The 25363-nt window shown below is 59.1% G+C and overlaps 1 protein-coding gene across 9 annotated transcripts in view; it reads right to left on the bottom strand.

The window, feature by feature from the left end:
* RAP1GAP (RAP1 GTPase activating protein) overlaps window positions 1-25363 on the bottom strand; it is a 65472-nt gene that overhangs the window by 3466 nt on the left and 36643 nt on the right. For 3 of the 9 annotated variants that reach the window (XM_036109310.2, XM_036109309.2, XM_036109302.2), the window contains 19 exons: window positions 24537-24630; window positions 18291-18326; window positions 17267-17314; window positions 16248-16286; window positions 15577-15762; window positions 13404-13507; window positions 13046-13124; window positions 12606-12659; window positions 11448-11531; window positions 11117-11217; window positions 10856-10985; window positions 9648-9803; window positions 9124-9195; window positions 8384-8470; window positions 7812-7949; window positions 5712-5843; window positions 3716-3793; window positions 2628-2737; window positions 1538-1651 (listed from right to left, as the gene is read on the bottom strand). In XM_036109310.2, coding sequence (XP_035965203.1) covers window positions 1538-1651; window positions 2628-2737; window positions 3716-3793; window positions 5712-5843; window positions 7812-7949; window positions 8384-8470; window positions 9124-9195; window positions 9648-9803; window positions 10856-10985; window positions 11117-11217; window positions 11448-11531; window positions 12606-12659; window positions 13046-13124; window positions 13404-13507; window positions 15577-15762; window positions 16248-16286; window positions 17267-17314; window positions 18291-18308 — 1730 coding nt within the window. In that variant the 5' untranslated portion in view covers window positions 18309-18326; window positions 24537-24630. Of the gene's footprint in view, window positions 1-1537; window positions 1652-2627; window positions 2738-3715; window positions 3794-5711; window positions 5844-7811; window positions 7950-8383; window positions 8471-9123; window positions 9196-9647; window positions 9804-10855; window positions 10986-11116; window positions 11218-11447; window positions 11532-12605; window positions 12660-13045; window positions 13125-13403; window positions 13508-15576; window positions 15763-16247; window positions 16287-17266; window positions 17315-18290; window positions 18327-21266; window positions 21359-24536; window positions 24631-25363 lie in introns of those variants that run through there. The other 6 variants (XM_036109307.2, XM_036109306.2, XM_036109305.2 and 3 more) reach the window with 6 other exon arrangements.

The following is a 25363-nucleotide window of genomic DNA, read 5'->3' as shown; positions in this document are numbered from 1 at the left end:
CCCCGTTAGCCTGCGTCTGCTCCGGGCACCCCACCCTGTTTCCCTGCCCCGGGAGGCCCGGCCTGCAGTCACCCCAGCACCTCTGTGGCCCCCACCACAGCTGCCCAGGCCTCGGAGCCTCCCCCCACCACTGTCCTTCCCAATTCATGGATCTGAGCGCACCCCTCCACTGAGCAAAACCCTCCTGTGGCTCCCCATCGCCCCAGATAAAGTCTAATTGCCTCAGCGAGGTATTCAGTAATAATAATAACTATTAACAGAAAATCTATGGTCCAGCGTATGTTTGCTCTGTGCCAGGCACTGTTTAAGTGCTTTTACTGGAGCTATCTCATTGCTACCATTAATAGACCCATCTCACAGATGAGGAAACACCGAGGCTCAGAGAGGGTAGGCACACAGCCCAAGGTCACCCAGCCACAGGTGGGAGAACAGGGTTTAGGACCCAGGCCTTCCAATTGCACAGTCTACTCTCAAGCCTCTCGGTTTTGTTCCAGGCTCAGGACTTTGTGTCTCCTGCAGTCTCATTCCTTCCCTCAAATCCCAAAAAGCAGATTCATCTTTCAAAACTCAGCCGAGGGTCTCCTCCTCCCTGATTTCCTCCTCTCAAGGTGGGAATGGACCTCCCCACTCTGGGTCTGTAAGCCTTGTCTCTCCCTGTCCCTGTCGTCCATTCCTGGCCCTTCAGGAGAGCACAGTCTGGGAGTCTAGACACTCCCAGAGCCAGCACAGAGGGGGCTGAGCTGCAGCGCTGAAGGGAGGGGTGGCCTCCCCCTACTTCTATTCTTCCCCACGCCACCTCTTCATGTGGCAACCACGGTCAGGTTTGAAAGCATCACTCCTCTTAACTAAAATCCCAAAGGCTCCTCCCTGGCCCCACTTAGGGTAAAATGCAAAGTTCTCATATCGCTTCCAAAGCTGGGATCTAGCCCCTGCCCACCTCCCTGACCTTATCCTCAGCAACACCCAGCACAACGTCTGCCTGGGCCTAGCCCCTCACTCACTCAGCTCCAACCGCACCACTCTTCTTTCTATCCTTCAAGCATGACTCAGGGCCTTTGCACTTGCTGTGTTTTTCGCCTGGAGCCCTCTTCCCTCTGCCATGCCAGTCTTAGCAGGGCTGGCTCCTCACCTATCTCTCAACTTAAGCCTCCCCCATTTCTAGATGTCTTTCTTGAGCACCAACTATCCACCCCCACCCCCCCGCCCACCCAGTAAGTCCTCATTGCACCCCCTGCTCTTTTGTCCTCTTGCATCACCATCTAGAAATAGCTCATCAGGTCACGCTACTCTGGACTGTCAGCTCCACGGGGCAGGGGACGTGTACGCCCAGCTCACTGTTGGATTTGGAGCTTGGCCTGGGGCCTGGCATGAATGAAGCTCTCCGTGGGTGTGTGTCAAAGGAGGACCTGTGAGGGTGCTGGGGCCTTCCTGACGCCCTGGTGTGGCAGGGCCAAAGCTCCCGGGCAGTCCCAGGCTCACGCAGGGACTGGAAAGGGTGAGTCCAAGCCCCCTGGCTTGGCGTGCCCCGAACCCCAACCTGTTCTTGGTCGTGGGCATCTCTGGGGAGCTCTGAGTGGATGAGTTCTCCGACTTGGGCTCCTGTGAGGCGTGCCCGCTGTCTGGGGTCTTCTGGCCGGCGGGGGGACTCTCCCTGCGGGGCACACGGGGGCGGTGGGGGGATTCAGCACGGGGCCTGGCATCAAGGGTAGAACGAGGCCCAGGTGGTGAGGTCACGGGCGCCTCCTGCCTCGTCCCCATACCCTATATTCTCAGGGGCCAACCCCAGAGCCGTCCCTGCAGCAACCTGGCTGGCCTGGCCGAGGAAAGGAGCAGGCGTGCTGGAGCGCCTACGGAAGACAGGATACTCCTCCAGTCCTTCCCTCCTTATCCCTGTCATGCGTAAGGAGACTGCAGTCCAGAGATGGGAAGGAATCTGCCCCGGGATGCACAGCTCGGTCCATGGCAAAGCTGAGATCTGAGCCCAGGCTTCATAGGATTCTGGGCTCTCGTGGCCATGAGGACAGTACCACCTCCACTCCTGAGGACCCAGCGTCCCTGCCCTGCATCGCGTGCCCCGCACCCCACCTCTACAGCCGCCCTGTGCTGTTGGTTGTGTTCTTAGCCTCATTTTCCAGATTGGGACGGTGAGGCTCAGAGAGGTAGAGTGACTTTTCCAGGGTCACCCAGCCCCACGTGGTAGAGACAGGATTCGCTTTCGGGAACTATCCTCTGCTTCCCAGGGGCCGTCCCGCTGCTACTGAGGTGAGCCGCCTGCAGCCTGCCCACACAGATGCACCCGAGACCCCCATGGGCCAGGCCGCCCATGCCAGCTCCGCCTCTCCCTGGCTGTGTGACCTGGGCAGGCCCCTGCACCCTCTCACCTACAGCATCTTGCCATGCAGGGTGTGACCCCTGGGGAGCCAGCAGAACCGCAGACAGATGAAGGCGTCTCACGGTAGGTGATGAGCTGGCCCTGGTGCTTGGCACACAGCAGGGGCTTGACCGTGTGGCTGTCCCCGCAGAGGGACGGGGGCAGAGGAGCGGGCACGCCCTCCTGCTCGCTTAACTCTGCCACTGCACGGGGGCCAGGGAAGGGGCCGCAGGAGACAGGGGAGCCGCCCACCCACCTTTTCTCCTGCACCTCCTGGATATTCTCGATCCCGATGGCACTGCTGCGGCGTGAGCCAAACGGGCCTGACTTCTTCCTCGTGGGGCTCTTTCCAGGGACGATCAGTGACTGCAGGGAAAGGCCCCAACTCAGTGCCCACCTGCCCTGGGAGACCCACTGCCCCCCACATGCCACCTGGGGCCCTGCTGCCCCGGGTCCTGAAGCAGAGGCAATGGAGCAAGAAAGGACGAGAGAAATGTCCATCTCCAGAGACAGCCCTCCAAGTTCACAGACAGGGAAACAGGCTTGGTGAGGGCCAGGGTCCCTGAGATCACACAGCAGTGTGGGGCCTGAAATCTTAGTCCAGGAGAAGGGCAGGAGCCGGAGGGGGCTGGGCAGCCACTCTGGGCCAGGATAGGAAGAGGCCAAGACCTCAGAATGGCTCCCAGCCCCCTGCCCCCACGTTGTCATGGAACCTGGGCTCAGGGCCACGGGGAGAGAGTGGACATCGCAACGCAAGCCCCCGCCCCACCTTGGAACCTCCAAACTGGCTAGGGGAGACTCTGGCCCAGCAGTTGTTCCTCAACACACTAGGGTGGGAGGCCCCAGGCGCCAGAAGCAGGCCCCAGCTTCTCTGGGGAGGCAGGAAGGTGGGCCCCAGGGAGGCATGGAGGGACAGGAACCCCCAGGCATGGAGGGACAGGAACCCCCAGGTTCATGGTGAGGGGGGGTGGGGTGGGGTGGGAATCAGGACAGAGGAGAGGGGTGGCGTTCCATGCAGAACTGGCGATATTGGGGGACGTGCAGCTGGGCATAGGGTCTTTGGGTACCAGATCCTGGAAGGGCCTCGGCCAGGGTCCCAAGGGCCAGGGCAGGGCCAGAAGCCCCCGGCGGGGGCGGGGGGGGGCACTGGCTCTGGCACAGGGACCAGGCCCCAAAGCAGGTGCCGAGTGCCCTCAGAGCTGCCGGCATTCCACCCTGCACAGCCCCGAGCCCGGCCCAGGGGAAAGAGGGGGCAACGTCCCCAATATGGCCTCCGTCCTGAGAGCGAGCAGAGAACAGCACGTGCACGCAGCCTCCAGAGCCGGCGGCCCCGCGGACGACAACCTCTTCCACCGTTCCTATGCCTATGGCACTGCCCCGGCGTCCGAATCTACTCGCGCTTTTCCCAGGAATAAGCAATGACTGGCAAGCAAGCAGAGGGCAGGGGCAGAGACAAACAGAGACGTGGAGAGAGGCAGCGAGACATGGAGGGGGCGGGAGGGGCGGGACAGGGAACGGGGCGGGGGGGGGGGAAGGACAGACAGACAGACAGAAACAAAGTCGACAGTGAGGCCGGGGGGTTGACAGACAGGCACGGCCAGGAAGGGGCGGCACAGCGGAAGGAGGAGAGAGTTTGGCCAACAGAGGGTGACAGGGACAGACACAGGTGGGGGAGCACACGCGAGGTCACGGAGAGAAACACAGGCAGGACAGACAGAGCCAGGAAGAACAGGGAGGCGGGAAGGAGAAAGCAGGGAGAGAAGAGTGCGGGCCAGGGTGGGAGGAGGGAAGAGACAGGTATCGGTGGGGGCGGGCAGCGGGGGCAGAGAGGGAAGGTAGAGCAGGGAAAATGCAGACGCAGAAGGAAAAGGAATAACAGCAGAAGAGAGAGGTGTACAAAAACAAAAACAGAAATGGGTCTGGTTACTGCCACGGCGGATGCTGCTGGCCTGGCCCGGCCCCGGGGCCCCTCGACAGCACCCACAGGAGGCTGAGCCACTCGGTGGGAAGGGAGGGGGTGGGCCTGCTTCTCCAGTGACAGTGGGCTTGGTGACTGCAGGCCAGCAGAGGCCCCACCTTGTTCCCCGGACCAGGCCAGACCATGGGGCAGGGGTGGTTGGGGGGGGGCGCGGGGAGGGGACCTCCTACCCTGTGACACAGCCTCACAGCACTGAGCACAGGGCTTGGCATGCAGCATGTAGTCAATGAAGGACAGAAGGATGGCGGGACAGATGGATGGAAGACAGATGGCGGGGTGGGGAGAAGCAGAGTGGCGGGTGCAGCGCCAGGGGTGGACACTGGGCGGCGGAAAGCAGATGGGCCCCCAGCTGAAGGCCTCATCCACCCTGTGTGCCCAGCACACGCCCCCCCCCCCAGTCTTAGCGACAGAATCCCAGAGGCGGGCAGACAGGAAGTAATCACACAGTAGGTGCGCACTCAGGAGATGCTCACACAGAAGCCCCGTTCCTGACACACAATAGGGCAGCCACAACCACAGAGGCCCCGACACACAGTAGGTGCTCACACGGCAGCCTAGGGCCAGGCCCACAGAAGAAGGGGCTCACAGAGAACACGCTCACACCACAGCTCGCTTCCTGACACACAGTGAGGATTCACCAGGGTCCAGGGCTTAGCACATACGTGCGCTCAGTCAGGAATCCATCTCCTGACACATGGGAGGTTCTCGCACAAGAGCCCAGGGCCGGGCATACAGTGGATACTTACAGAGCTGATGCCCACACCGCAGCCCGGGGCCGGACACACAGCGGGTGCTCACAGAAACTCGGGCTCAGGCCCACAGTAGATGCTCACACAGTACACGTCCACACAGCAGCTGGGTCCTGACCCAGCAGGTGCTCGCATAGCAGCCCGAGTCCTGACACACAGTAGGCGCCCACCAGCATCTCAGGGCCAGGCACACAGCAGGCGTTCACACAGAACCCAGGTCCCGACACACAGTGCGTGCCCGCAGCCCGACACACAGTAGATGCTCCAGCAACTCAAGGCTTGACAGTAGGTGCCCACAAAGCAGCCCAATTCCCAGCACGTGATAGACAGTATGTGCTCAATAAGGAATGTCATATAGAGGCAGCCCCAGAGCTGACCCGCAGAAAGTCACCTGAATAAGGGACCAGGAGGAGGGACAGGCTGAGGAGCTGGAAGGGGGCTGCAGGCTCTCAGCACCCCACCCACTGTTGTGGCCTGGACATTGGACCCCCAGGGAGAACAGTGGCTAGACTGAGTCTAGAACCCAGGATGGGCACTCAGACAGCAGGGCAATGGGGGGGGGCAGGCCTCGGAGGTGGGGGCGAGCTGAGGCCTGCTTGGGGGGGGCACTCACTATTCCAGCTGCCTTGGCCAGGTCGGGGTTGTTGGGGGCAAAGCTGCCGCTGTGGCTGGTGGACACGGTATTGGGCTTCTTGTTGCTTAGTCCCATGGCGTCCATGGACTGGCTGCGGCTCCGGATGACCCGCTGTGAAGGTGGGGTGGGAGTGGAGGAGGCACAGACTTTATGAGGTCCCTCCTCCCCCCCGGGAAACCCAGGAGCCCAGGCATCTGGTCCCTCCCCACCAATGCCACTCTCGGTAACCCCAGGAAGTCCCTGCCTGTGAGGCCACAGGAGGGGCAAGTCCACATGGTGCCTAAGGGTAGTTCGGGCCTTGGCTCTGCCACCAACTTGCTGGGTGATGCTGGACAAGCTACCGCACCTCTCTGAGCCTCCTAGGACTCTCAGGTGGCTGTTGTAAGGATTGCAGAAGATGCTGGGGCATGACCCAGAGCACGCACAGAGAGCCCTCCAGAAACCTCAGTTTCTTGATCTTAGAGCTTTCTCTCCTACTTTCTTCTCTTTCCTCCCTCTAGCCTTTTCTTCCTTGCTTTTCTAGACCAATCTGTACTGAACATTTCCTATGGGGCCAGGTACTTCATGTTCACACATTCAATCCACCCTACGAGGTGGGCACTATTATCATGCCCATTTTACACATTCGAGACAAGCCTGGAACCCATACACCAAATTATGTGCCCTTAACTGTGGGCTCTGCTGCCTCTGAGAAATTCTTTGACTTAATCCAGGTCTACTGTCCAGCACCTACCAGAGATGTGGGGCCACTGGACCCCCACTCCCCTCAAGGCACCCCAGACCCATGTTCATCCCCCCCCATTCCCTGTCTCCAGTGGGCAGAGGCAGGGCTGTCCTCAGGCCCCTTTCTCAAAGACGATCTGTTCGCCTAAGTCCAGGGCAGGCCCAGGCAGCTGGGCCAATCCCCTTATGCAAACCCACTACAAACCCACATCTCCAGCATTGCTGCCTACCCTGGGGTGAGGGTGAGGCCCAGCCAACCTGGCAGGGCCCCTGGAGGATGGGCAGTTCCCCTCCTGTGGGAGGAGGAGAAGGTGGCAAGGAAGCCACGGCCTGGGGACCTGTAGCTTAGGAGAGTCCAGGACCTATGGGGCAAAGAGGAACTCCCCCTCCTCTGCCTCTTACTTTGGACAGCAACTGCTGAGGTAGATGGGCAGGGTTTTGCATTTTGCTTTTGAACTTATATCGCACTAATCTAACTCCTTTACAAATAATTCTCAGCAGTTGTAGGAGGTAAACTGCCATTGCCCTACCCAGTAGATAAAGAAACCAAGGCTCAGGGGTGCTTGGCTGGCTCAGTGGGAAGAGCATGCGACTTTTGATCACGGGCCATGAGTTTGAGCCCCAAGTTGAGTGTAGAGATTATTTAAATAAATAAAACTTAAAAAAAAGAAAGAAACTGAGGCTCAGAGCATGCTAAAGCTGGTAAGTGGCAGAACTGGAATTTGAACCCAGGGCGTCACTAAACCAGAGACAGCCAGGTCAGAGGGTCACACAGGCCTGGTCCCTCTCCTATGGCCACTCAATTCACATACCGCACCTCAGACTTCTGTTCCTTTCCCTCTGAGGACAGAGACCTCCTCTCTTTTCTGCCTGCTTACCTGGTAGCCACCCACCAGAGGAACCTGGTTGCCACCTAGAAAGCTCCAACCTTTGCAGAACTCCCTGTAGACTCCACCCTCAAGCCTAGGCCCCGCCTCCAACCATTAACTCCTCCCAAGTCAGAGCCCCACCCTAAAGCCTAGGTCCACCCTGAGGCTCGCCATCATCCAGACTCTACCTCAGGCACTTGCCACCCAGCTCCTAGCTTATCTCACGCCTATTTGTGAACCCCGCCCCTGACTCCTCCCCTAGCTCCGCCCCACTCGACTCCCCCCATGAGAGCCCGCCTCCGGCCACACCCCCACGCCTTGCCCATAACCCCGCCCCCGACTCCACCCCAGACAGGCCCCGGCCCGACCCCACTCCAATGAGAGCCCGCCTCCGACCACACCCCCACGCCTTGCCCATAACCCCGCCCCCGACTCCACCCCAGACAGGCACCGGCCCCTCCGCCCCAGGTAGACCCTGGCTCTTCACCTTAAAAGACTCGAAGAAGCCACCGCCACCGCCGCCGTTCTCCATCTTGTCCTCGTCACCGCCCAGGCCCATCATGGACTGACTGTGGATGTGCAGTTCCTCATAGAGCGTCTCCAGGAGGGCGGCCCGTGTCCGCTCCTGTGGGCCGGGGGAGGCCATCAGGAGAGAGCCCGGTGATCGGCCCTTCGTTCCACAATTAGAATCCCACCTTCTCTAAGTGAGTAGGGAGTGGGCCTGGGCCCCGGGAGCCTACGCTGGCTTCCCCTGGGCCCCTCCGCAGCTCCAGCAGCCCCCAGGGCTCCTCCTGTCCCGATCACCAGGTATCCCCCTCCCCCACAGTGTCCTCTGTGCCAGCCTGCCCACCTGCGGGCGCCTCCTGGGACATTCCTCACATATTCCTAGAAATGCCCTACTTCCTCTCCCCTGAACCTAGCCCTGCTCACGCGTAAATCCGCCCCCACCCCAGACAGTTCTCTCTCAGGCCAAAGTCTGAACGTGGCATTTCCCTCCCCAAGGGCAGGGCTGAAATCCTAGGTTGGGGGGAGGGGTTCAGCCCAACAGCCCATCCTCACCTCCAGTTTGGCAAACTTCTCTGCCTTGTAGCAGGCATATTCAGCATTGATCAGCTTTGTCAGCAAAAATTCCTGGAACTCAGGCCCCTGGGAGCCCCCAGTGTGGAGAGGAGAAAGGGGCTCAGATGAACACAGAGGCAAGGGGCTGAGCCCCAGTGACTCGGGCTGGAGTCCCTGAGCCGTGACCTGCTGGGGCCCTGGGGTCGTCCTCTTCACTCCCAGAAGGGTGCCTCCCTGGCCTCAGCTCCCAGCCTAGGTACCTGTGAGGGCCCCCTCTGCCCTTCATGGTTGCCCACCCCTCGGGAGAGCAAACCTCACAGATGTAAGGGGCTGGCTGGGGTCTCCTACTGCCTCGGTCTGGGGGAGAAGTGAGGGGTCTGAAGCCAGGGCTCAAAGTGTGGCTTCTGACAGGTGAGAGAAACGTGTGCCCCTTCCCAAACATTTTAGAAGAAAGAAGACTGTAATTGTCAAAAAGATAATAGCAGTTAGGAAAGGCCACAGAGTCTGCTATGAGAAAGCTAAAACAATGGTGCAGTTTGTTCCGCGACTTTGTAAGTAAAGATCACAGTTTTTGTCAATTTGGACTAAAAGCCAGGCCCCAGTTACATGGTTAGGGGAGCCCAGCTGCCCTGGCACACAGTGGGGCTTTAGGACTTCTTACAGCAGAACGTGTGCCTCCCTCAACCCCCACCCATTTCGTCCTGCTCTGTCCATGACTGGGGCTGGGGGCTGCCCCTCACCTTCCTGAACACAGCGGGGTCCGGGAGGGGGGGCCCGAAGAAGGGCACGTCATCTCTAGCAGTGACAGAGACCTGGAAGGGAGAGCAGCATTTCCTGTGGAGTCCCCACCCCAGCCAGAGACCCCTAATTCATCCCAGGCCTACTCCTTGCTGGGGAAGGTTCCATAACTGCTGATTGGGTGAGTGAACCCCAGGGTTTCAGCTCCTCCATCCTTGGTCCTGAATTTGAGGGGTGAGAAGAGGTGGAGGATCTCAGGGGTCATGGAGGATAGTGAAGGGCAAGGAGGCTAAAGGATGGAGGAGGGTAACCAGCTCTATTGAGGGGGATAATCTGGGGAGGGGGCAGAGAGGGCAGGATGGGAAGCCTCCATCCACAGAGCGAGAGGGGGACTCAGAGTCCTCTGGACAGTCCCCTTATCTACAGGTGGGAAAACCAAGGCTCAGAGACGTCTCATAGCGACTCAGGGCGGGGCAGGGCCTGGGGTTGCGGCTGATCCCCCCTGGGAGGCTCCGTGATCACCCACCTTGTAGAGCGGGCCATCAGGCCCCCCGCCCTCGGCCTGTACCACCACATAGGCATGCAGGAAGTTGGATGCAATCATGTCAGGCACAAAGGGTGTGTTCTCGTCCTGGAAGACTACAGCGACAATGTCGTTCCCGATGTGCCGCTTTCGCTGCAACTGAGCACAGGGCCACAGGCCTTCACCACCTGGCCAGAGAGGGCCTCGCTGGGCGCAGGGGAGGGTGCCCGCAAGACGGTGGGAGGGTTTGGGGTAGGCAGAGGGCATGTCTAAGGATTCGCTTCCACCCCCAAAAAATGTCAGGAGAAACTTGTCTTCAAATTATTTTAGTTTTCTTGGAATCCTGTGGCAGATGAGGAAATGGAGGCCAAGACAGAAGGGACTTGCAAGGCCCTGCTGTGAGTTAGAGGATTTGAACCCAGGGCTCCTGGGCCCCAGGCTCTACCTCTCAGCCCTTCTTCTGTCTCAATACCCCAAACACAGCCCCTCATGAACAGAGAGGTTCCACTCAGCATATACATTCATGTTGCTGAGATGAACAGAGGATCCTCTTAGAAGAAACTTAAAGGACACTAAACACAAATATTTCCATTTTTCTTACACTACCCTTTTATCCCCCTGGGCTGGGGGCACAGGGTCAAATGGACAGCCCTTCAGGAAGCTTGGGATAGGTGACAAATTTCGGAGTTCAGCTCCCAGAATATGCCCTGCACTTTCTCGCCTCCAGGCCTCTGCAGAAGGTGGAAGCCATTTTCTCCACCTGGAACATTCCCCCTCCTTCTCCCAGCTCCTTTGTGGCCTAGAAATCATTTTATCTTAAAAGCTTTTCTTGACTCCTACCTCTGCCAAGTTTAAGTGCCCCCATGTGACCCCACAATGCCTCTCCCTGTAAAAACACTAACTCCCATTTATTGAGCTCTTGTTATGTACCAGATGCTGTTCTAGCCACTCAGTATGCATTCCCGCATGTACGCTCACCTACGAGGGCAGTGCCATTATCATCCCCATTGCATGGATGTGGAAACAGACTTTCCCGACATTATAGCAGCGTGTCACCCTGCCCCCACTAGAGCCCACAAGTAGGGGGAATGGATCGTTGCCATGTCTATATCCCAGGGCCCCTTGAACCTGGTGTGGTGAACACTGAACGGACAGGCAGATGGGGGGACAGGAGGACAGGGGGGAAGCAGGTGGGTGGGTGCCCAGGCTACCTGCTGGGCGTCCCCTTCTGTGTAGGGCAGCTTGGTGGACACGTGAAACATGATCTCCTTGTTGCGGAAGTTGCAGTACACAGACTCGGTCCCCGTCTGCCCGTGGGTCACGTCCAGGCCTCCTCGGAACCTGCCCCACGCCCCCCAGGCCACGGCTCAGTCTCCAGCCCCAGCCAGGCCTCCATGGGGCCAGGACGGGGCTCCCTCCCTGCCCAAGGGCATGGGTCCAATTAAGTGATGCTCTTCCCACCTAATGCTCACCCTTTAAAGTCCTGCAGTTTGACCTTCTGGCCCAGAAATTCGAGAAACTCCACGAAGGCGGGGCTTTCCTCATTGGTGCTAAAGAGCTCTTCCTCGGAGGTCTGGGGACACAAGGAGGGCAGAGGTCACCGAGCTGGCGCCCCTGAGCAGCCTCCGCCCCCCACCCCCCACTCACATCCAGAGCAGGCTGGGAGGAGGACCTCCGGGCACCCGCCCCCCCAAAGCTCCTGGGAAGCACAGTCCCTGGGCAGGAGCCCTCACTGGCAAAGGTCTGAGGCCCCAGATTCACGGCCAGGCGGGCGGGGGAGGCGGGAGGAGGGGGTGAGCGCACCTGTCCAAGCTTCTGATATATGACTCCAAACTTGAAGTTATTGCTGATAACATGCTCGTCAAAGGTGACGATGAGGCGGGAAGCCTGGGGGGGAGAGGACCAGGGGTGAAATGGGCCGCTTTCACAAGGCGCTGTTTATTGCTCTGACTCCGTGCTAAGCTCCGTACCAGGTACTCTACCCGTGTCCTCTCATTTCATCTTCACGACAAGCCCGTGAGGGAGACGCTGCTGCTGTCCCCATTTTACAAATGAAGAAACCAAGGTTCAGAGAGCTTAAGTAACTTGTGACTTGCCTCAGGTCAACTGCCCGCGAGTGGCAGAGCTGGGACTTGAACTCACGACCAAAGCTGAAGCTCACTGCCCTTGAGTCTTGCCCACAGGCCCTCACCTGAGTCCGCTCTGTAATACCCACTTGTTCCTTGGTTCCTCTGTAAACCCACAGCATCGTTCTCGAATGAGTCAAGTCCCACCAACTTGCTGTGGGGCCTTGAGGCGTTCCCCTTACCTTGGGCCTCAGTTGCCTCTTTTGTACCTGAGAGGTAACATCTGATTTCGGAGCCCCTTCCTTTGGGGGACCTTTCCTGGACCATAGCATCCCCTTGTTCCAGGACTCAGTCAGAGCCACGAGGGCTGACATGTCTTTCAGGGCCACCTCTTCCAGGAAGCACCCCTGACTCACTCAAGACAAGCCCCGCTGCTTTCCCCACGAGGCCACAGTGAGTCAAAGCCGGTGCCAGAGCTGGGGGCACAGCCGCTGTCTGGGGGGTGGCATTTATGGAGGCCCCTGCTTGTTCCCTCTCCCCGCGTCCCCTCGGGTCAGAAGGCAAGGCCAAGCGGAGTCCCCTGGCTCAGGAGCACTGACTGCCCTTGGGAGGGTCCCCAAATGGCATGAGAGTTCCCGGAAGTAAGGCCTGCCTCCAAGGTGGACGACGCTACAGTTAAAAGGCGGGCCTCCTTCATCTGCTGTGCGTCGCCAGATAAGGCACAGGGCCACTGTGGCCCTCTGCTTCCTCTTCTGCAAAAGTAGACTTTGCACAGTTGTGTGGATTAAATGAGCAAACTTGGGGGGAATACCCTGCGCACAACAGGTGCCCCATAAATGCTCAGTTCCCCAGTTAGTCACCCAGCCCAGGGCGCGGGGCCCAGATGCAGCCGTACCTTGGGGTAGAGCACAGGGTAAAAGCGATCCACATTCACATCTTCACACACCAGCTGCAGGGAGAAGGGAGGGGCTGAGGGCAGGGCCTCTGGGCCTCTGGGCCTCCCCGGTCACCATCTGGGGAGGTTATAGCAGCGGAAAGGAGAGGGAGCCGCCGAGTCTGCCGCAGGACTGGGGGCTCACTGCTGCTCAGGAGGGGGTGAAGAGAACTGGGGTCCCCTTATCCGAAGGTGCTCTAAAGTGACCGAAAAGCACACGGGCCCGGGACAGGAGCCCAGAACACACAGCCGCATGCCAGTGTCATGGGACACAGGAGAGGTGGGACCTCGGAGGCAGGGCTGCAGTGGCAGGGCTAGGACCTGGGGCTCAAGAGGACAGCGTGCACAGGCAAAGCCGCACCCGGCTGTGAGCCCACCTGGGGTGCCCAAACAGGCCTCACCTTTGCCATCTGGACCACATTAGGGAACTCAGTGAGACAGGAGATGGGGATGACATCATGGTGTGTCCGGCACTTGGTCCTGGGAGGAGAAAGGCCACGCTGAGGGGCTAGGCAGCGGGAGAGAGAGATGGAAGCCCCTCCACACAAAGTAAGCCCAGAGGGGACACATCCCAGGGAGAGGGAGGACCAGAGGTGGTAATGGGGCCAGGCCTGGCTTGCGGCAAACTCACTGAGCAACTCAGGCAAATCCCTGCCCTCACTGGGCCTTGATGAGAAGAGTGGGTACAATGAGCTGGGCTTTTAGACTGTAAGACCTCAGCCCTCCCTACTGTTGCAGGGTCCCCTCAGCCCCCCTCACCTGAGCAGCAGCCGGAGGTGCTCCTGGTCCCCGATGACATCATACTTGAGTGAGAAGACAAGGTGGCCCAGGGCAGTGTCCAGTGAGTAGTAATTGAAATGCTCCTGTGGTGGGAGGCGGGGGCCCGGAGAGAGGGCAGAGCTGAGCTTGGGGCTTCCAGAAACCAGAGCAGAAAGCCAACTCACTCCCAGATGGGGGTCCTTCACCAAGCAGCAGGTGCCATGGCTAATGGCAAACTGCATCAGATAGACCTGCATTCAAATCCCTGCTCTGCCACTTGCCAGCTGGGTAGCCTCACCTCTCTGCCTCAGTTTCCCACTCGGTAAAATGGGAGGCTAACTACCTTGTGGGATGGTGGCAGGGACTGAAGGAGATAAACAGCCTAGCAGAGAGTAGGTGTTCAATGAATGTTTGTCTCTGACATCAAAGACAGGACCACATTTGTACCTGCATACCTATCTCCCAGACCCTGCCCTTCTCAGAGCTGGGCACACAGTAGGTGCTCAATAAAAATCATCTGACTGATGGCTCAGCTTGTGGCTCTGTGGCCCCTGAAGCCAGGGTCCGTGAGAAACAGGAAGTGAAACCTCTCATGAACACACTGGGCACCTGACCGGGCGGGTTCCCACCCTCCTTCCTCACCTGGAGGAGCCACAGGGCTGGGAAGAAAAACTGCAGCAGGCCCAAGGGGGAGCTGCGGCAGGAATCATCCCCCAGAGAGGAGCCTGGGGCTGGCACCTCTGGATGGGGAAGTCCTGAAGTCAACGGCAGACTGGCAGCGCCAAGATATCCCACCCCAGCCTGGCCCCGACTTCCACTGCTGGCCCCGGCACTGGGAGTGGGGATGGCTCCCGGCCACACCCACCCCAGGAGTCATACTGGAAGTTAACGCCTGTTGAAACGGGAACACCTGTGCTCAGAGGGCAGGTGGAGAAAGGGGCAGGGGATGTGCCCCACAGATCCGCAGCTCCGGGACAGTCTGAGTCGACCTGGAGCCGAGAGTCCCCCCAAGCCCTGCCTCGGCACAGAGCGATGGAAACCCCCAAATGCTTGGCGCCGACTACAGACAGGGAGTGGCAGGCGCTTGGCGCTGAGGTCTTCAAGTCCCTTGAGCTAGGAGTTTGAGCCCTCCCAGCGCATCTTAATGGAACATCAGCCGGAGCTAGGTCCAATTCCTAGCTCGGTAATTGTGTGACCTTCACCAAGACACTTGACCTCTATGAGCCTCAGTTTCCTCTTCTGTAAAAACTAGGACGATCCTGATCTCATAGAGTAATTATGAAGATGTAATAACAGCTACCACTGATTAAGTGCTCACTATATGCCTAGCATGGTTCTCAGGCTTTACACGTGCTTTTATGATCCGAGTTTTTACAGATGAGGAAACAGGCTCAGGAAGATTAAATAACTTGCCCAAGGTCACACCATCAAAAAATGGAAGAGCCCAGATGCACACCCAGGCTGTGAGACTCCAGAGCCCACACCTCTCCCCACCACCTGGGCTGTAAAATGGCACAGACACAGGACCTGGCATGGGGCCCGACACACACTGGATCCCAGCATGTGACCTCCCCTCCAGGTCCCACAGTCTCACCCGCTGACTGACAAGTTTTCACAGGGCGGGACCTCTGCTCTGGGGCTGGAGATGGGGCAGGGGTTTGCATCGGTCCACTGCACTGTTCTCCCAACCCTGACCTAAGGGCAGGGCCTGGGTCTCTTCTGTTTGCTGCCGCATACCTGGTGCCTAGAACAGGGCTGAGCGCACAGCTGGTGCTCATTGCTTGCCAAGCTTGACTGAGCACTCGCTTTATGCCACACACCATTCTAAACACCTTACAAGCACTGCTCTTGTTAAAGCTTTGCAGCAACCCCATGAGGTGGGTGTCATCACCATCTCAGTTTTTATGGATGAGGAGACAGAGGCACAGGGAGGGTAAGTGACTTATCCAGCGTCTCATGCAGCAAGTGACAGAGCCAGGGTCACGCCATGGTGGAGCCTCTGCTGTTAACCACTATGGCATAATACTGCCTTTTGCAATAAATGTTCATTGAATGAATGCGTGAATCCACCACAAATGTTTCGAGACCTGGGACTCGGGGACTATCACCCAGCCCCAGCCCATGGGTTTGGCTGCTTCCCAGGCCCGGCCCCCATCACCGGTGGACTACCCACCTTGCCAAGAAAATGCTTCCGGTAGATGCGGGCTGTGGGGTTACACTCAAGCTTCACCTTGGTCGTGGGTGATTGCAGCGGCTCTGTCTCCGGGATGCTGGTGATTTCGTGGTTGGTGCCTTCAATCCAGTAGCCCCCGAACTGGGGCAGCAGGATGAGGGGGAAAGGTCCTTCTCGCCCTAGGACCTGAAAGAGGACTCAGCTGAAAGCCACCCACTCTGCACCCTACCAGGGCCCCGGGACCCCCCCCAACTCAGACTGGGCCACTTCTGCCATGGCTCAGGAGTGCCAGGGAACGAGCCAGAGGCTACATGGGCCTCAGGGCTTGCATCCCCCCACCCCCCAGCAGACTTGCTCCAGCCACTCTCCTCCTACTGCAAGCACAGACCCAGGCTGCATGGAACCCCGTGTTACAGTCTCCAAGGATGAGGACTTGGGGGAAGGTAGAGTTGGGAGCATGACCTTGGCCAAGAGGCTGGAAGGTTTGGATTAGAGGTCTAAAGGTTCCCAGGGGCTCTGAAGACTTGGGCCAGTAAGCTGAGGCTCCGGTGCCCACAGCAAGGCTTGCGATCAGGCCCCTGGCAGGGAGGAGGACCGGAGAAGCCAGACTCCCTTTGTGGGCACCTCTGGGTCTCAGGGTGGGGATGGGCTCAGTGGGTGCAGCCAGTTACCTCATGGACGCTCGGGTAGGGAATGTAGTCCTCCTCCGTCTACAAAACACAAACAGGGCAGAGACCCAGCTGGGGTGGGGTCTTCACCCTTTACTTCCTTCCAGCCTCCCCAGAATGCTCCAAAGTTCAGCCAGCCATCTGGGCTGGGAGTGTGGATGGGGCTGTGTCATCTCCCCAGGGCTTGCCTTGGGGTGACCCCTCGAGGCAGAGGCTGAGGCAAACTTAGCTCCCGCAGTGCTGGCAGCCTCCTCCAGGGCTCTTTCTGCCTTGGGAAAAAGGCTCACTGCCTCCCCAGAAGAAACCTCGGGACCAGTGGTTCTCAGTGCATCAGAATGGCCTCCAGGACTCCTTAAACACAGAGCTGTGCCCTACCCCCAGTTTCCCAGGGTCTGGGTGGGGCCCAAAATTTTATTCTTTTTTTTTTTTTTTTTTTAAGAATTTACATTCTAACGAGCTCCCAGGTAATGCTGATGCTCCTGGTTTGAGAACCCCTGCTCTGGACAAAGTATCAGGCATATGCCCACGGACTCCCCCTTCAACCCTCACCTTGAAGCTCTGGGCCCACCTCGCCCCACCCCATGCCCAGCCGCCAGTCTTCTTGGATTGTTGAGGTCCCAAATAAACCACAGAACCATATGCCTATCTGGAGGGGAGGTGGGACTCCCACCCCAAGAAAATTCTGAGTCTGAGAGCCTCCTCCCATCTCCTTCCATCCCCCGCCTCCTGTCTGTCTCCTCACAGTAGGCTCGGGGGAAGGTGGCTGGGGGGCTAGGGGGGTCGGAGGGGGGCAACGAGGCCACCCCTCCCATCTCCTCCTCTCCCCCCCTCCCCATCAGCCTTCCCAGGCAGAAGCCCCCTGGGTCCTGGGTTTGCGTTTTCCTGCAATGGCTGATCACGCCTGGGGAGGGCGTCTCCCCATCCCTTCCAGGTCCCAAGCCCTTTGGAGAGGCTGCTCAGGAAGCAGATAGTACGGGCAGACAGCCACAGAAAGGTGGGGTGGGGCCATGGTTCCAACCTACTTTGAGGGGTGGTGGGAAGGAGCATCGTTGTTCATCCATCCTGCTTCCCTGCAGAGAGAAGGTAACACATCCTGTTACACCCCTCCCACGCCTGCTACCAGCTCTGCCACCCCACTGGAGGCTCACACCCCTGTGAAGGGGAAAGCCCGGCCATGTGGGGGTACTCCAGGGTGCTGGGCACTTGGTTATCCAGGCCTCTGCAGGGAGAGCTGGGGGCTCTGTGTGGGAATGTGTGCCGCTGGGACTGGGGGCAGGGGTGGCCTGCACGCACTAGTGTGTGAGTGTGGGGTGGAGGCCATTGCATCTACAAAGATGTGTGTTTTGAGAGAGAGAGGAAAGGGACAGAGGGGGAGAGAGAGAGAGAGAGGGAGGGGAGAGGTAGAGATGGAAAAAGAGAGAGGCAAAGAAACAGGAAGGTGCAGAAGAGAGGGTTTGGAGGGTGAACTGACATGTGGGGGGAAGCTCCTGAGGTTTGTTCAAGTTGCCCCACCTCCCAACACGTACCCATGCCTCAGACAGAGGTCTGGAAGACCAGGGCTGGGAGTGGAAGGTGGGCAGGGCCAGGTAGAGGGGGTGGGGCACATCCCCTTGCCTGTGGTACAGCCTCGGGCTGCCCTGTGCCCTGGCATCTGTCCCTCCTCCCATTCGACACGGGGGTCCTGCAGAGCCTGGGATGCCTCTTGGGGGATGGGAAATGTGTGTGAATGTGTGGGGGTGGGTTAGGATGAGCCACTGATCCCAGCCCTGCTGGGGACCTACACAGGGACGGGAGCAAGGGAGACACAAGTGGGGTCTGGGCCCATGGGTCAGACAGGGAATTAGCACTCCTAGTCCCCATCCTCTACTCAGACCCCCAGCCCGAGGGCTCAGGACAATGCACTGCCACCACCTCCTCCCAGAACAGTCTGCTGAGGGCTCCTGGCCCGTCCTCAGAGAGGAATAGGGCTGGAGATATAGCAAGGGCCCCCACTCCAGCCCAGCCCCCTCTGCGGCTCCCCAAAATGGGCAACAGAGCCAACCTCACCTGCATCTTCTCAATCATCTCAAACAGATCTGTGTTCTGCAACAGAGATGGAGGAGGGCAGGTCAGTCCTCAGGACCAGCCCAGCTGACCCTGCTAAGCCCCCGAGGAGTCTCCACCCACCCCCAGCCCTCCTGGTCCCCCCACCTCTAACCAACCACCGTGGGCCTGTCTGAGCAGCAAGGGGGAGTGGAGAAGGCACTGCAGAAGGGAGCTCAGGGCAGATGACCAGCAGGGCTTGACCAACTGCTTAGTGAAGTCAGCCCAGGGCCCAGGGCCCTCCCCCGGCAGCCCACCCCACTCAGTCCCCTTCCCAGTGTAAGGAGGCTGCTGCCTCAGACCCGGACGGATGTGACCCTCAGGGAGAGACACATCTCCCCCACGTCACTGCAAGTTTGGCAGTGCCAGGACAGGCCAAGTACCCCAGGTCCCAGCGCCAGAGGGGAGACAGTGGGGATCCTCAGGAGGGTCTGTGGTTCCACCCGCCTCTCCTGGAAGAGGGCCCCACCCTCACCCCCCTGCAAGCAGTATGAGTCGGTGGGGGGGGCTGTCGGGGGAGACAGCGCTGGGATGTCCCACTGGCTCAACAGCTGTGTGTGAGTCCACGCGCATCCCCCAGCCCCTCCCGCTGCGGCCACCCTCTGCCAAGGGCAGCCAGGGCACACACAGGGTTACTCGGGGCATCTGCCAGGTCGGCTCCGCAGCTCCCGCCTCTCCAGCGCCAACTCCCTGCGAGCCTTCCTGGAAGGCGGCTTCCTAGCCCATCAGCGCCGCTGGGGGCTGGGCCTGGGAAGCCCCCCCCCTCCCGCCCCCGGGGTCTCCACGATAGTGCCCCTCCCCCAGCACTTCCAAGGCCTCCACTCATTTGGCTCCTGCCGCCCAGTGGGGGCCCTGCCTGAGCTCACACACATGTGCTACGGGCTTGCACACCAGGAAACACATACTCTCTCTTTCTCTCCCTCTTGCTTGAACACACACAGCCTTGTGCACCAATATTTAAACACACCCTCACCGTACCAAAGAAAGCAAACACACATAAACCACCCCCCCCACAAACCCAGGGGGTCTGTGCACACCAATCCTGAGCCTCAGAGCCATACGCTGACACACAAATACACATGTCAGTGTCCTAAATCACACTAAGAGCACACCCACTCACACACACACAGATCCATCCCACAAAGCCAAACACACAAATACCAACTCACCCCTGTGCAGATGTGCACATCAGTAATTGAACACGAAGCTACACAAACACCACAAAACCACTCTCACATCTGTGCGCCGAGAGACACAGTAACATGCACTCGCAGATGTCGGCAGCTGCGTTCACAGAAACTGTGAGCCCACAGAGCAGCTCACCTTTCCCTAACAGAGTCACGCACCCTGGTAACACACGACAGACCCGCCCCCGCAACACTGAGTGAGTTTTGAGGGAAAAAAGTGCGCAGCCACTGTGGAAGTGGTTCATCGGCAAGAGTGAGGGGCACAGGTCTGACGCGCACACACCACCCCCTCACGCTCACGGGAGTGCACACTACCCATCACACGCACACACACAGCGTGAGGACCACCAGACACAAACACCCCATGTGCACACTCAGAGGCCTGCCCCCAGAGGCAAAACCCACCCTGTAAGTGCACTCCGAGGGTCCCACGGACCCATGGTCACCTACGGCCACAGCCAACACCCTGAGCTTGGAAGAGACAATTCCCCAGGCGGCTACAGCAGAAACCACTGCCACACCTGCAGTCCAGGTAGACAAACACAACTGTTAACTCAACATCCTGTACAACAGCAACATGGGCATCTGTGCCTGGGTCACCCAATCTGAGCCCAGCACAGTCCCAGCAGCGATGTGGGCGCATTATTGGCCTCCCGAGCACCCCACTCAGGGTGACCCGAGGGAACAATGGCCAGGAACAATGCACAGGGAGTCACAGCCACATAAACACTGACACATGGGACTGTCACCCAGAGAGCACACACAGCAACAAGTGACACCCACAGTTACAGCCTCGCGGGCGCAGCAGACGCCCCGACACGTGGCAGACGGTGAGCGAAGTGGCCCAGAGCACCACGCAAAGTTACACTGTGACATTGAGACCCCTCCTAAAGGGCGCAGGGGACGGTGAAGTGGTCCCGAGGCTAACAGACACACGGATTCACGCACGCACACACAGCGCCACGGTAGCCCGGAGCCACGGTGCCGCCACGGGCACTCCGATCCGGGGGCGGCTCGAGACAGAGCCCAAGGCCCGGGACCCCAGGGCAGGGCTGCGCCCTGTGGCCGCCGTGCCCGGGTGTCAGCCCAGAAGCTAACACACCCTCCATGACGGAGCCTCGCACACCGCCCTGGCTAGGGCAGAGCCTGCCCGGCTTCGGGGAAGTCGGGCTGAGCCGGCTCCCGCAGACCCCCTCGGCCAGGCCGCCCTCGCCCTGGTCCTCACCTGCCAGCCGGCCCCAGCGGGCAGCGAGCCCCTCCGCGGACGGCCGGGGGGCGCCAGGGGCCGCGGCTGCGCCATCCCGAGCCTGGCCCGGCCGGGCCCCCGCCCCGGCGGCGCTTCAGCTGGCCCGGCCGGCTCCCGCCCGCGCGCGCCCCGGCCCGGGCCCCGCAGCGCCGAGCTCCGCGCTCTCGGCTCCGGGCTCCCGGGGGCACACTGCCTGAGCTGGGCTCGCCCGGCTGCCGGGCCCGGAGGGGGCGGGGCGCCAGGTACGGGCGGCGCGGGGGCGTGGCTTCGGAATTCCGGGGTGGGGACACCGGAGGCCCCGCCCCCCGCGCGGCCCGGCCCGCGGTCCCCGGACACTGCGCCTGCGCCCTCGCCCGCGCGCTCTCTGCTTTCCCCGTGGAGCCCCCAGGCTGTATTCAGCGGGCCCCTACCCTGCCTTCTCTGTCTTCCCAGACTCTGGCTATCCCGCCTCAGGGCCGGGGTTCTTGGGACAGGCTGTGAAGCTGGGCAGGAAGAGGAGAGGATTACCTCGTAGACAGAGGGCTCTCCTTGAGCATCTACTTAATGTTGCCCTCTTAGCAAGGATGACCTCTCCCCACAATCCAGGAGGTACGAGCGTCATCCCCATTTTACGGAATAGAAAACTGATTCAAGAGGTGAAATATCATGCTCAGGTTCACACAGCTAGGAAAAGACAGAAACTGGGAATCCAGGGAAAGGCCTGGAGCCGCTCTCCCCTCCCTCCTCATCTCCCCCCACCTCCTAATGCCTGCCAGTGACTGGCCTGTTCCCTCCCTTCCCCAGGTGCTATGCCCACACAGGACCCTAACTGCCCTGATCCTGGGGGAGGGAGGGAACAGGGACTGCCAAGACTTCAGGACATGAGGGTTCTAGCACTGGCCTCGCTACAACTTGCTGAGCGGACTTGAGTGAGTCCCTGCCACCGCATAGGCTTCAGTTTCCCCATCTGTAAAATATAAGGCCCTCAGTTTTCCCACCTCTGCAGGCCCTTCCAGCTGGCCCTGCATTGTGTCTGCCACTGTAAAGTAGGGGCAGGGCCAGGCCCTCAGCACCCCTTCCCCAGACAGGTACTGGAAAGCAGCAATTGCTTCCTGAGCTGTGGCCAAGTCGACACCAGCTGCTTTGGACCGTGCAGGGGCAGGGCTGCCCACCAGCTCAGCGCACAACCTCTCGTCAGCTTCTTGGAGAAGCTGTCAGCGCCTGCCCGCCACCCTGCGTCTCCAGGGCTAAGGGCTCCTGGAAGGAAGGCACTGGACCTTTCTTTCCTCCAGACCTGGCTCTGGGTCAGGTTGGAGCCCGGGGAGCCGGCAGGAGCTCTGGAGATGTGTGTTCCAGACACGGTGTAGTTTTGTTTTTAATAATTAACAGCAGCAAATATTGATTTATGCAGGCACTTCCAGGCCTGAGCGCTTCCGGGCACGCATCGAAATGCAGCCAGAGAAAATATCCATTCCCACGCTGGGAGGAGGTGAGACCTGCTCGCATCACTGGAGACGTCTGTGTGACAGGCAGAGTGGAGGCTGTACACACATGTGCATGCAGCTCTATGTGTGTGACCCTGGGACCAGGCGTGGCTGTGTGTGCGTGGACATCCCGGGTATTTGTGTTTGTACATGTGTGTCTGTATGCACATGCTTATGTACATGTGCAGGTCTCTGAATACATTTGCAGACGTGTGAACGTGTCCAGGGACAGAGGTGTGGGGAGACTGTGAGGTGCACGCGTGCAGATGTCTGAATTCCCGAGTGGAGAAATCCCTATGGCGGCGGGGGGGGGGGGGTGTCAGGGTGGAAGGGCCCTGAAGAGCTCAGTGTCTGTACAAATGTGGTTTTCCAATGAGAGGGGAATGTCCCTTCTGGGAGTTCCGTCCTGCCCTGGGAACGTAACACTGCTGATACAGTTCAGCTTCCTGATTCCTGCTTTCCAAAGTTAGTTTCATAGTCATCACCCAGGTGTAAGTGGGCAAGGTGGGTAGAGAAGGAACTGTCACCTCTGTTTTGCAGATGAGGAAACTGAGGCCCAGAGAGGAGCAGGGACTTGCCCACTGGCACAGGGAGGTGACTTGCCCCTCAGATTGGCTGCATCCACATGATAAATGTGCACAGACTTAAGGGTGCTGGAGAAGGGGCATGGAGAATGTGTCATAGGCCTGAGTCCCCTCAGCCCCACCACGGGTTTGCTGGGCATCCAGGCGGATCACTCAATCTCTCTGTACTCTGGTTTCCCTCCTTGTCAAAGGAGGATGATCCACAGACTGGGTCTTGCTTCTGGAGTAGGGGTGGGCTGTCAGGAGGGAGCGATTTGGAGCCCGCCGTCTGAGCTACGTTGGCAGAAATGGAGGCTTCTGTCTGACTGGGTGGAGGCCAGGAAGCCCGAGGGGAGGTGGCTCGGAGCTAATCCGTGAAAGGCAGCCCTAGGCTGTCGGAGCAGGCAGGACTCAGGGTGATGGGTTGTTCCTACCCTCATTTTCCTGATAGGAAGACTGAGGCCCAGGGAGGGGAAGCTATGGTCCAAGAGCACACAGCCCTTGGTGAGAACCAAGACCTCCTCCTGTATGCTTAGGGGAAGAGGGACTGGGGGCTTCATGAACTCAGGTGCCCTCGAGTTGCTCCCTTCCTGCCAAGCCCCAGGATCCACATGGCCCTGTCTTGGGCTTTTGCCCAGGCACAGGGAGCAGGCAAGGGTCTCAGGAATCCCCTGATGCTACCCTAGGACACCCAGTTGGGACCCCCTTGGAGGTGGTGGTCCCCCACAAGGATTAAGGTCCCTGGCCATATGCCTTCCTGGCTGAGGAGAGGTACGTGGCGCTTGGCCAGCCCTGAGTCTGCTATTTCCTGGCTGTGTGACCTTGGGAAAATCTCTCTGAGCATCTGGTTCCTCATCTGGAGAATGCCTACCCCAAGGTCTGATGAAATGCCCAAGAGGCATGATGTTTGTGGACATGCTTTAGAAACCAAAAAGTGTACTGCAGAAGTGAGGGCTTATGGCCTTCTGTATCAGGGAGGCCACAGGGCCAGGCACTCTGGTCATATAGCCTGAGTTCCGGTCCCGGCCCCATCATATCCTAACCTGTGTGTCTTTAAGCAAGGAACTTAACTTCTCTGAGCCTTGATTTTCTCATCTGCAAAATGGGACTAATAGCAGTAGCTATCACATAGTACTTATAGTTTGAGGATGGAATGAAATAGTGCCTGTAAAGCATTAAGTACCCACATGGCACATAGTAAATCTCAGTAAATGCTAGTGGTTGCTACTGGTATTCCGCTAAGTTGTTTAGTTACCCATCTCTCACCTGGACTCTGGCTCCTTGAGGGCAGGGTCTGTGTCAGATTGATTTCTGGCCCCGCAGCGCCCAGCACAAAAATCTGACACAAATCAAGTGCCGGGCAAACGTTTGATTCTGATGATCTCATTTCTAGAGCTCTTGCCGTGTGCCGGACATGGTGCATGGAATGTGTTACTGGTACTTTTTCATTTAATTCTCACGATCGCTCTGTGCCGGGCGCTATCATTATGCCCGGTCTACAGATGAGAAGGCCAATGGTGGTGTTGATAATGAAGGTGGTTGGCCGGTTTATTCCCAGCCGTTTTGCCCCCTCCCCAGCAGTGCTACAGACCCCGGTCCAACCCACCCAGGGGTGACAAGTGGTGTCCCCTCGGGGAGCCAAACCCTAAGCAGCATCTGCTTTAACATTTTACCCCTGTCCAGCGGTCCTTTTTAATGATCTCTCAGCCCCAGCGGTCCCCAGAGCAGGGGTAGTGGGAAGAGGCACTCACCTTGGGGTAGAGTGAAGGAGGATGGAGGGGAGCCAAGTCCGTGCGTGGCAGGTCTAATGCCTGAGGGAAGCGCTGGTTCTGCCCATCACTCCTCCTGGAAGACAGAAAGGGTCTGTGGTCAGGGAGAGCCCCAAGCTGGGAGATGGGTGAACTTTGGGAGGAAGAGTTGCTCTCAGAGTTGGGGGACAGATTTCATGGAGGAGGGGTCCTGGGTTCCCCAGGAGGAGGGAGAGGAGAAGCTTCTGGAGCAGGGTGGCCAAACAGGCTCTCCTTCCCCAAAGATCAGGGATGTGGACAGGGTCTCTCCCCAAGTTCTATGTTAACCCCCCCCCACATGCACACACACATACTCCAGCCAAGAGGACATCCACAGCCCATTCTGAAGATGGGTAGACTGAGGCAGGGGACCGTGAGGCTTGCTGTGGAGGGCTGAGTCCTCTGACCTCCGTACTAAGCAGGGTGCTCAACCTCTATAGACCTCTCCCTGAGCCTTCAGGGAGACACAGCCTTAGGACTGAGAGAACACTTGGGCTATTGCTGTTCTTAATGACAATAACAACAGTAGACACCCTCTGGGCCTACTGTGTGCCAGGCCCTGGGCCAAGCCCCTGTTTCCAGGCCTGAGGGCACAGACTCCTCACCACACTGGTAATCTCACGTAACAGATGAGGACCCAGAGGCAGGCAGAGGCCACACAGCTGGTCAGGGGCAGAGCCAGCGTCTGTGTGAGGCCTGACTCCAAGTTCAGCCTCTTTGCCCACACCCACACCCCTCCCTGAGGAAAGGAAGCAGGTCTGGTGAGGGTGAAGTCAGCTCCTGTCACCTTA

Source organism: Halichoerus grypus, chromosome 5, assembly GCF_964656455.1.
Source record: "Halichoerus grypus chromosome 5, mHalGry1.hap1.1, whole genome shotgun sequence".
NCBI classification, from domain to species: domain Eukaryota; kingdom Metazoa; phylum Chordata; class Mammalia; order Carnivora; family Phocidae; genus Halichoerus; species Halichoerus grypus.
Note: the sequence above shows the minus strand (reverse complement) of the source record. Positions and strands in the feature narration are given on the sequence as shown.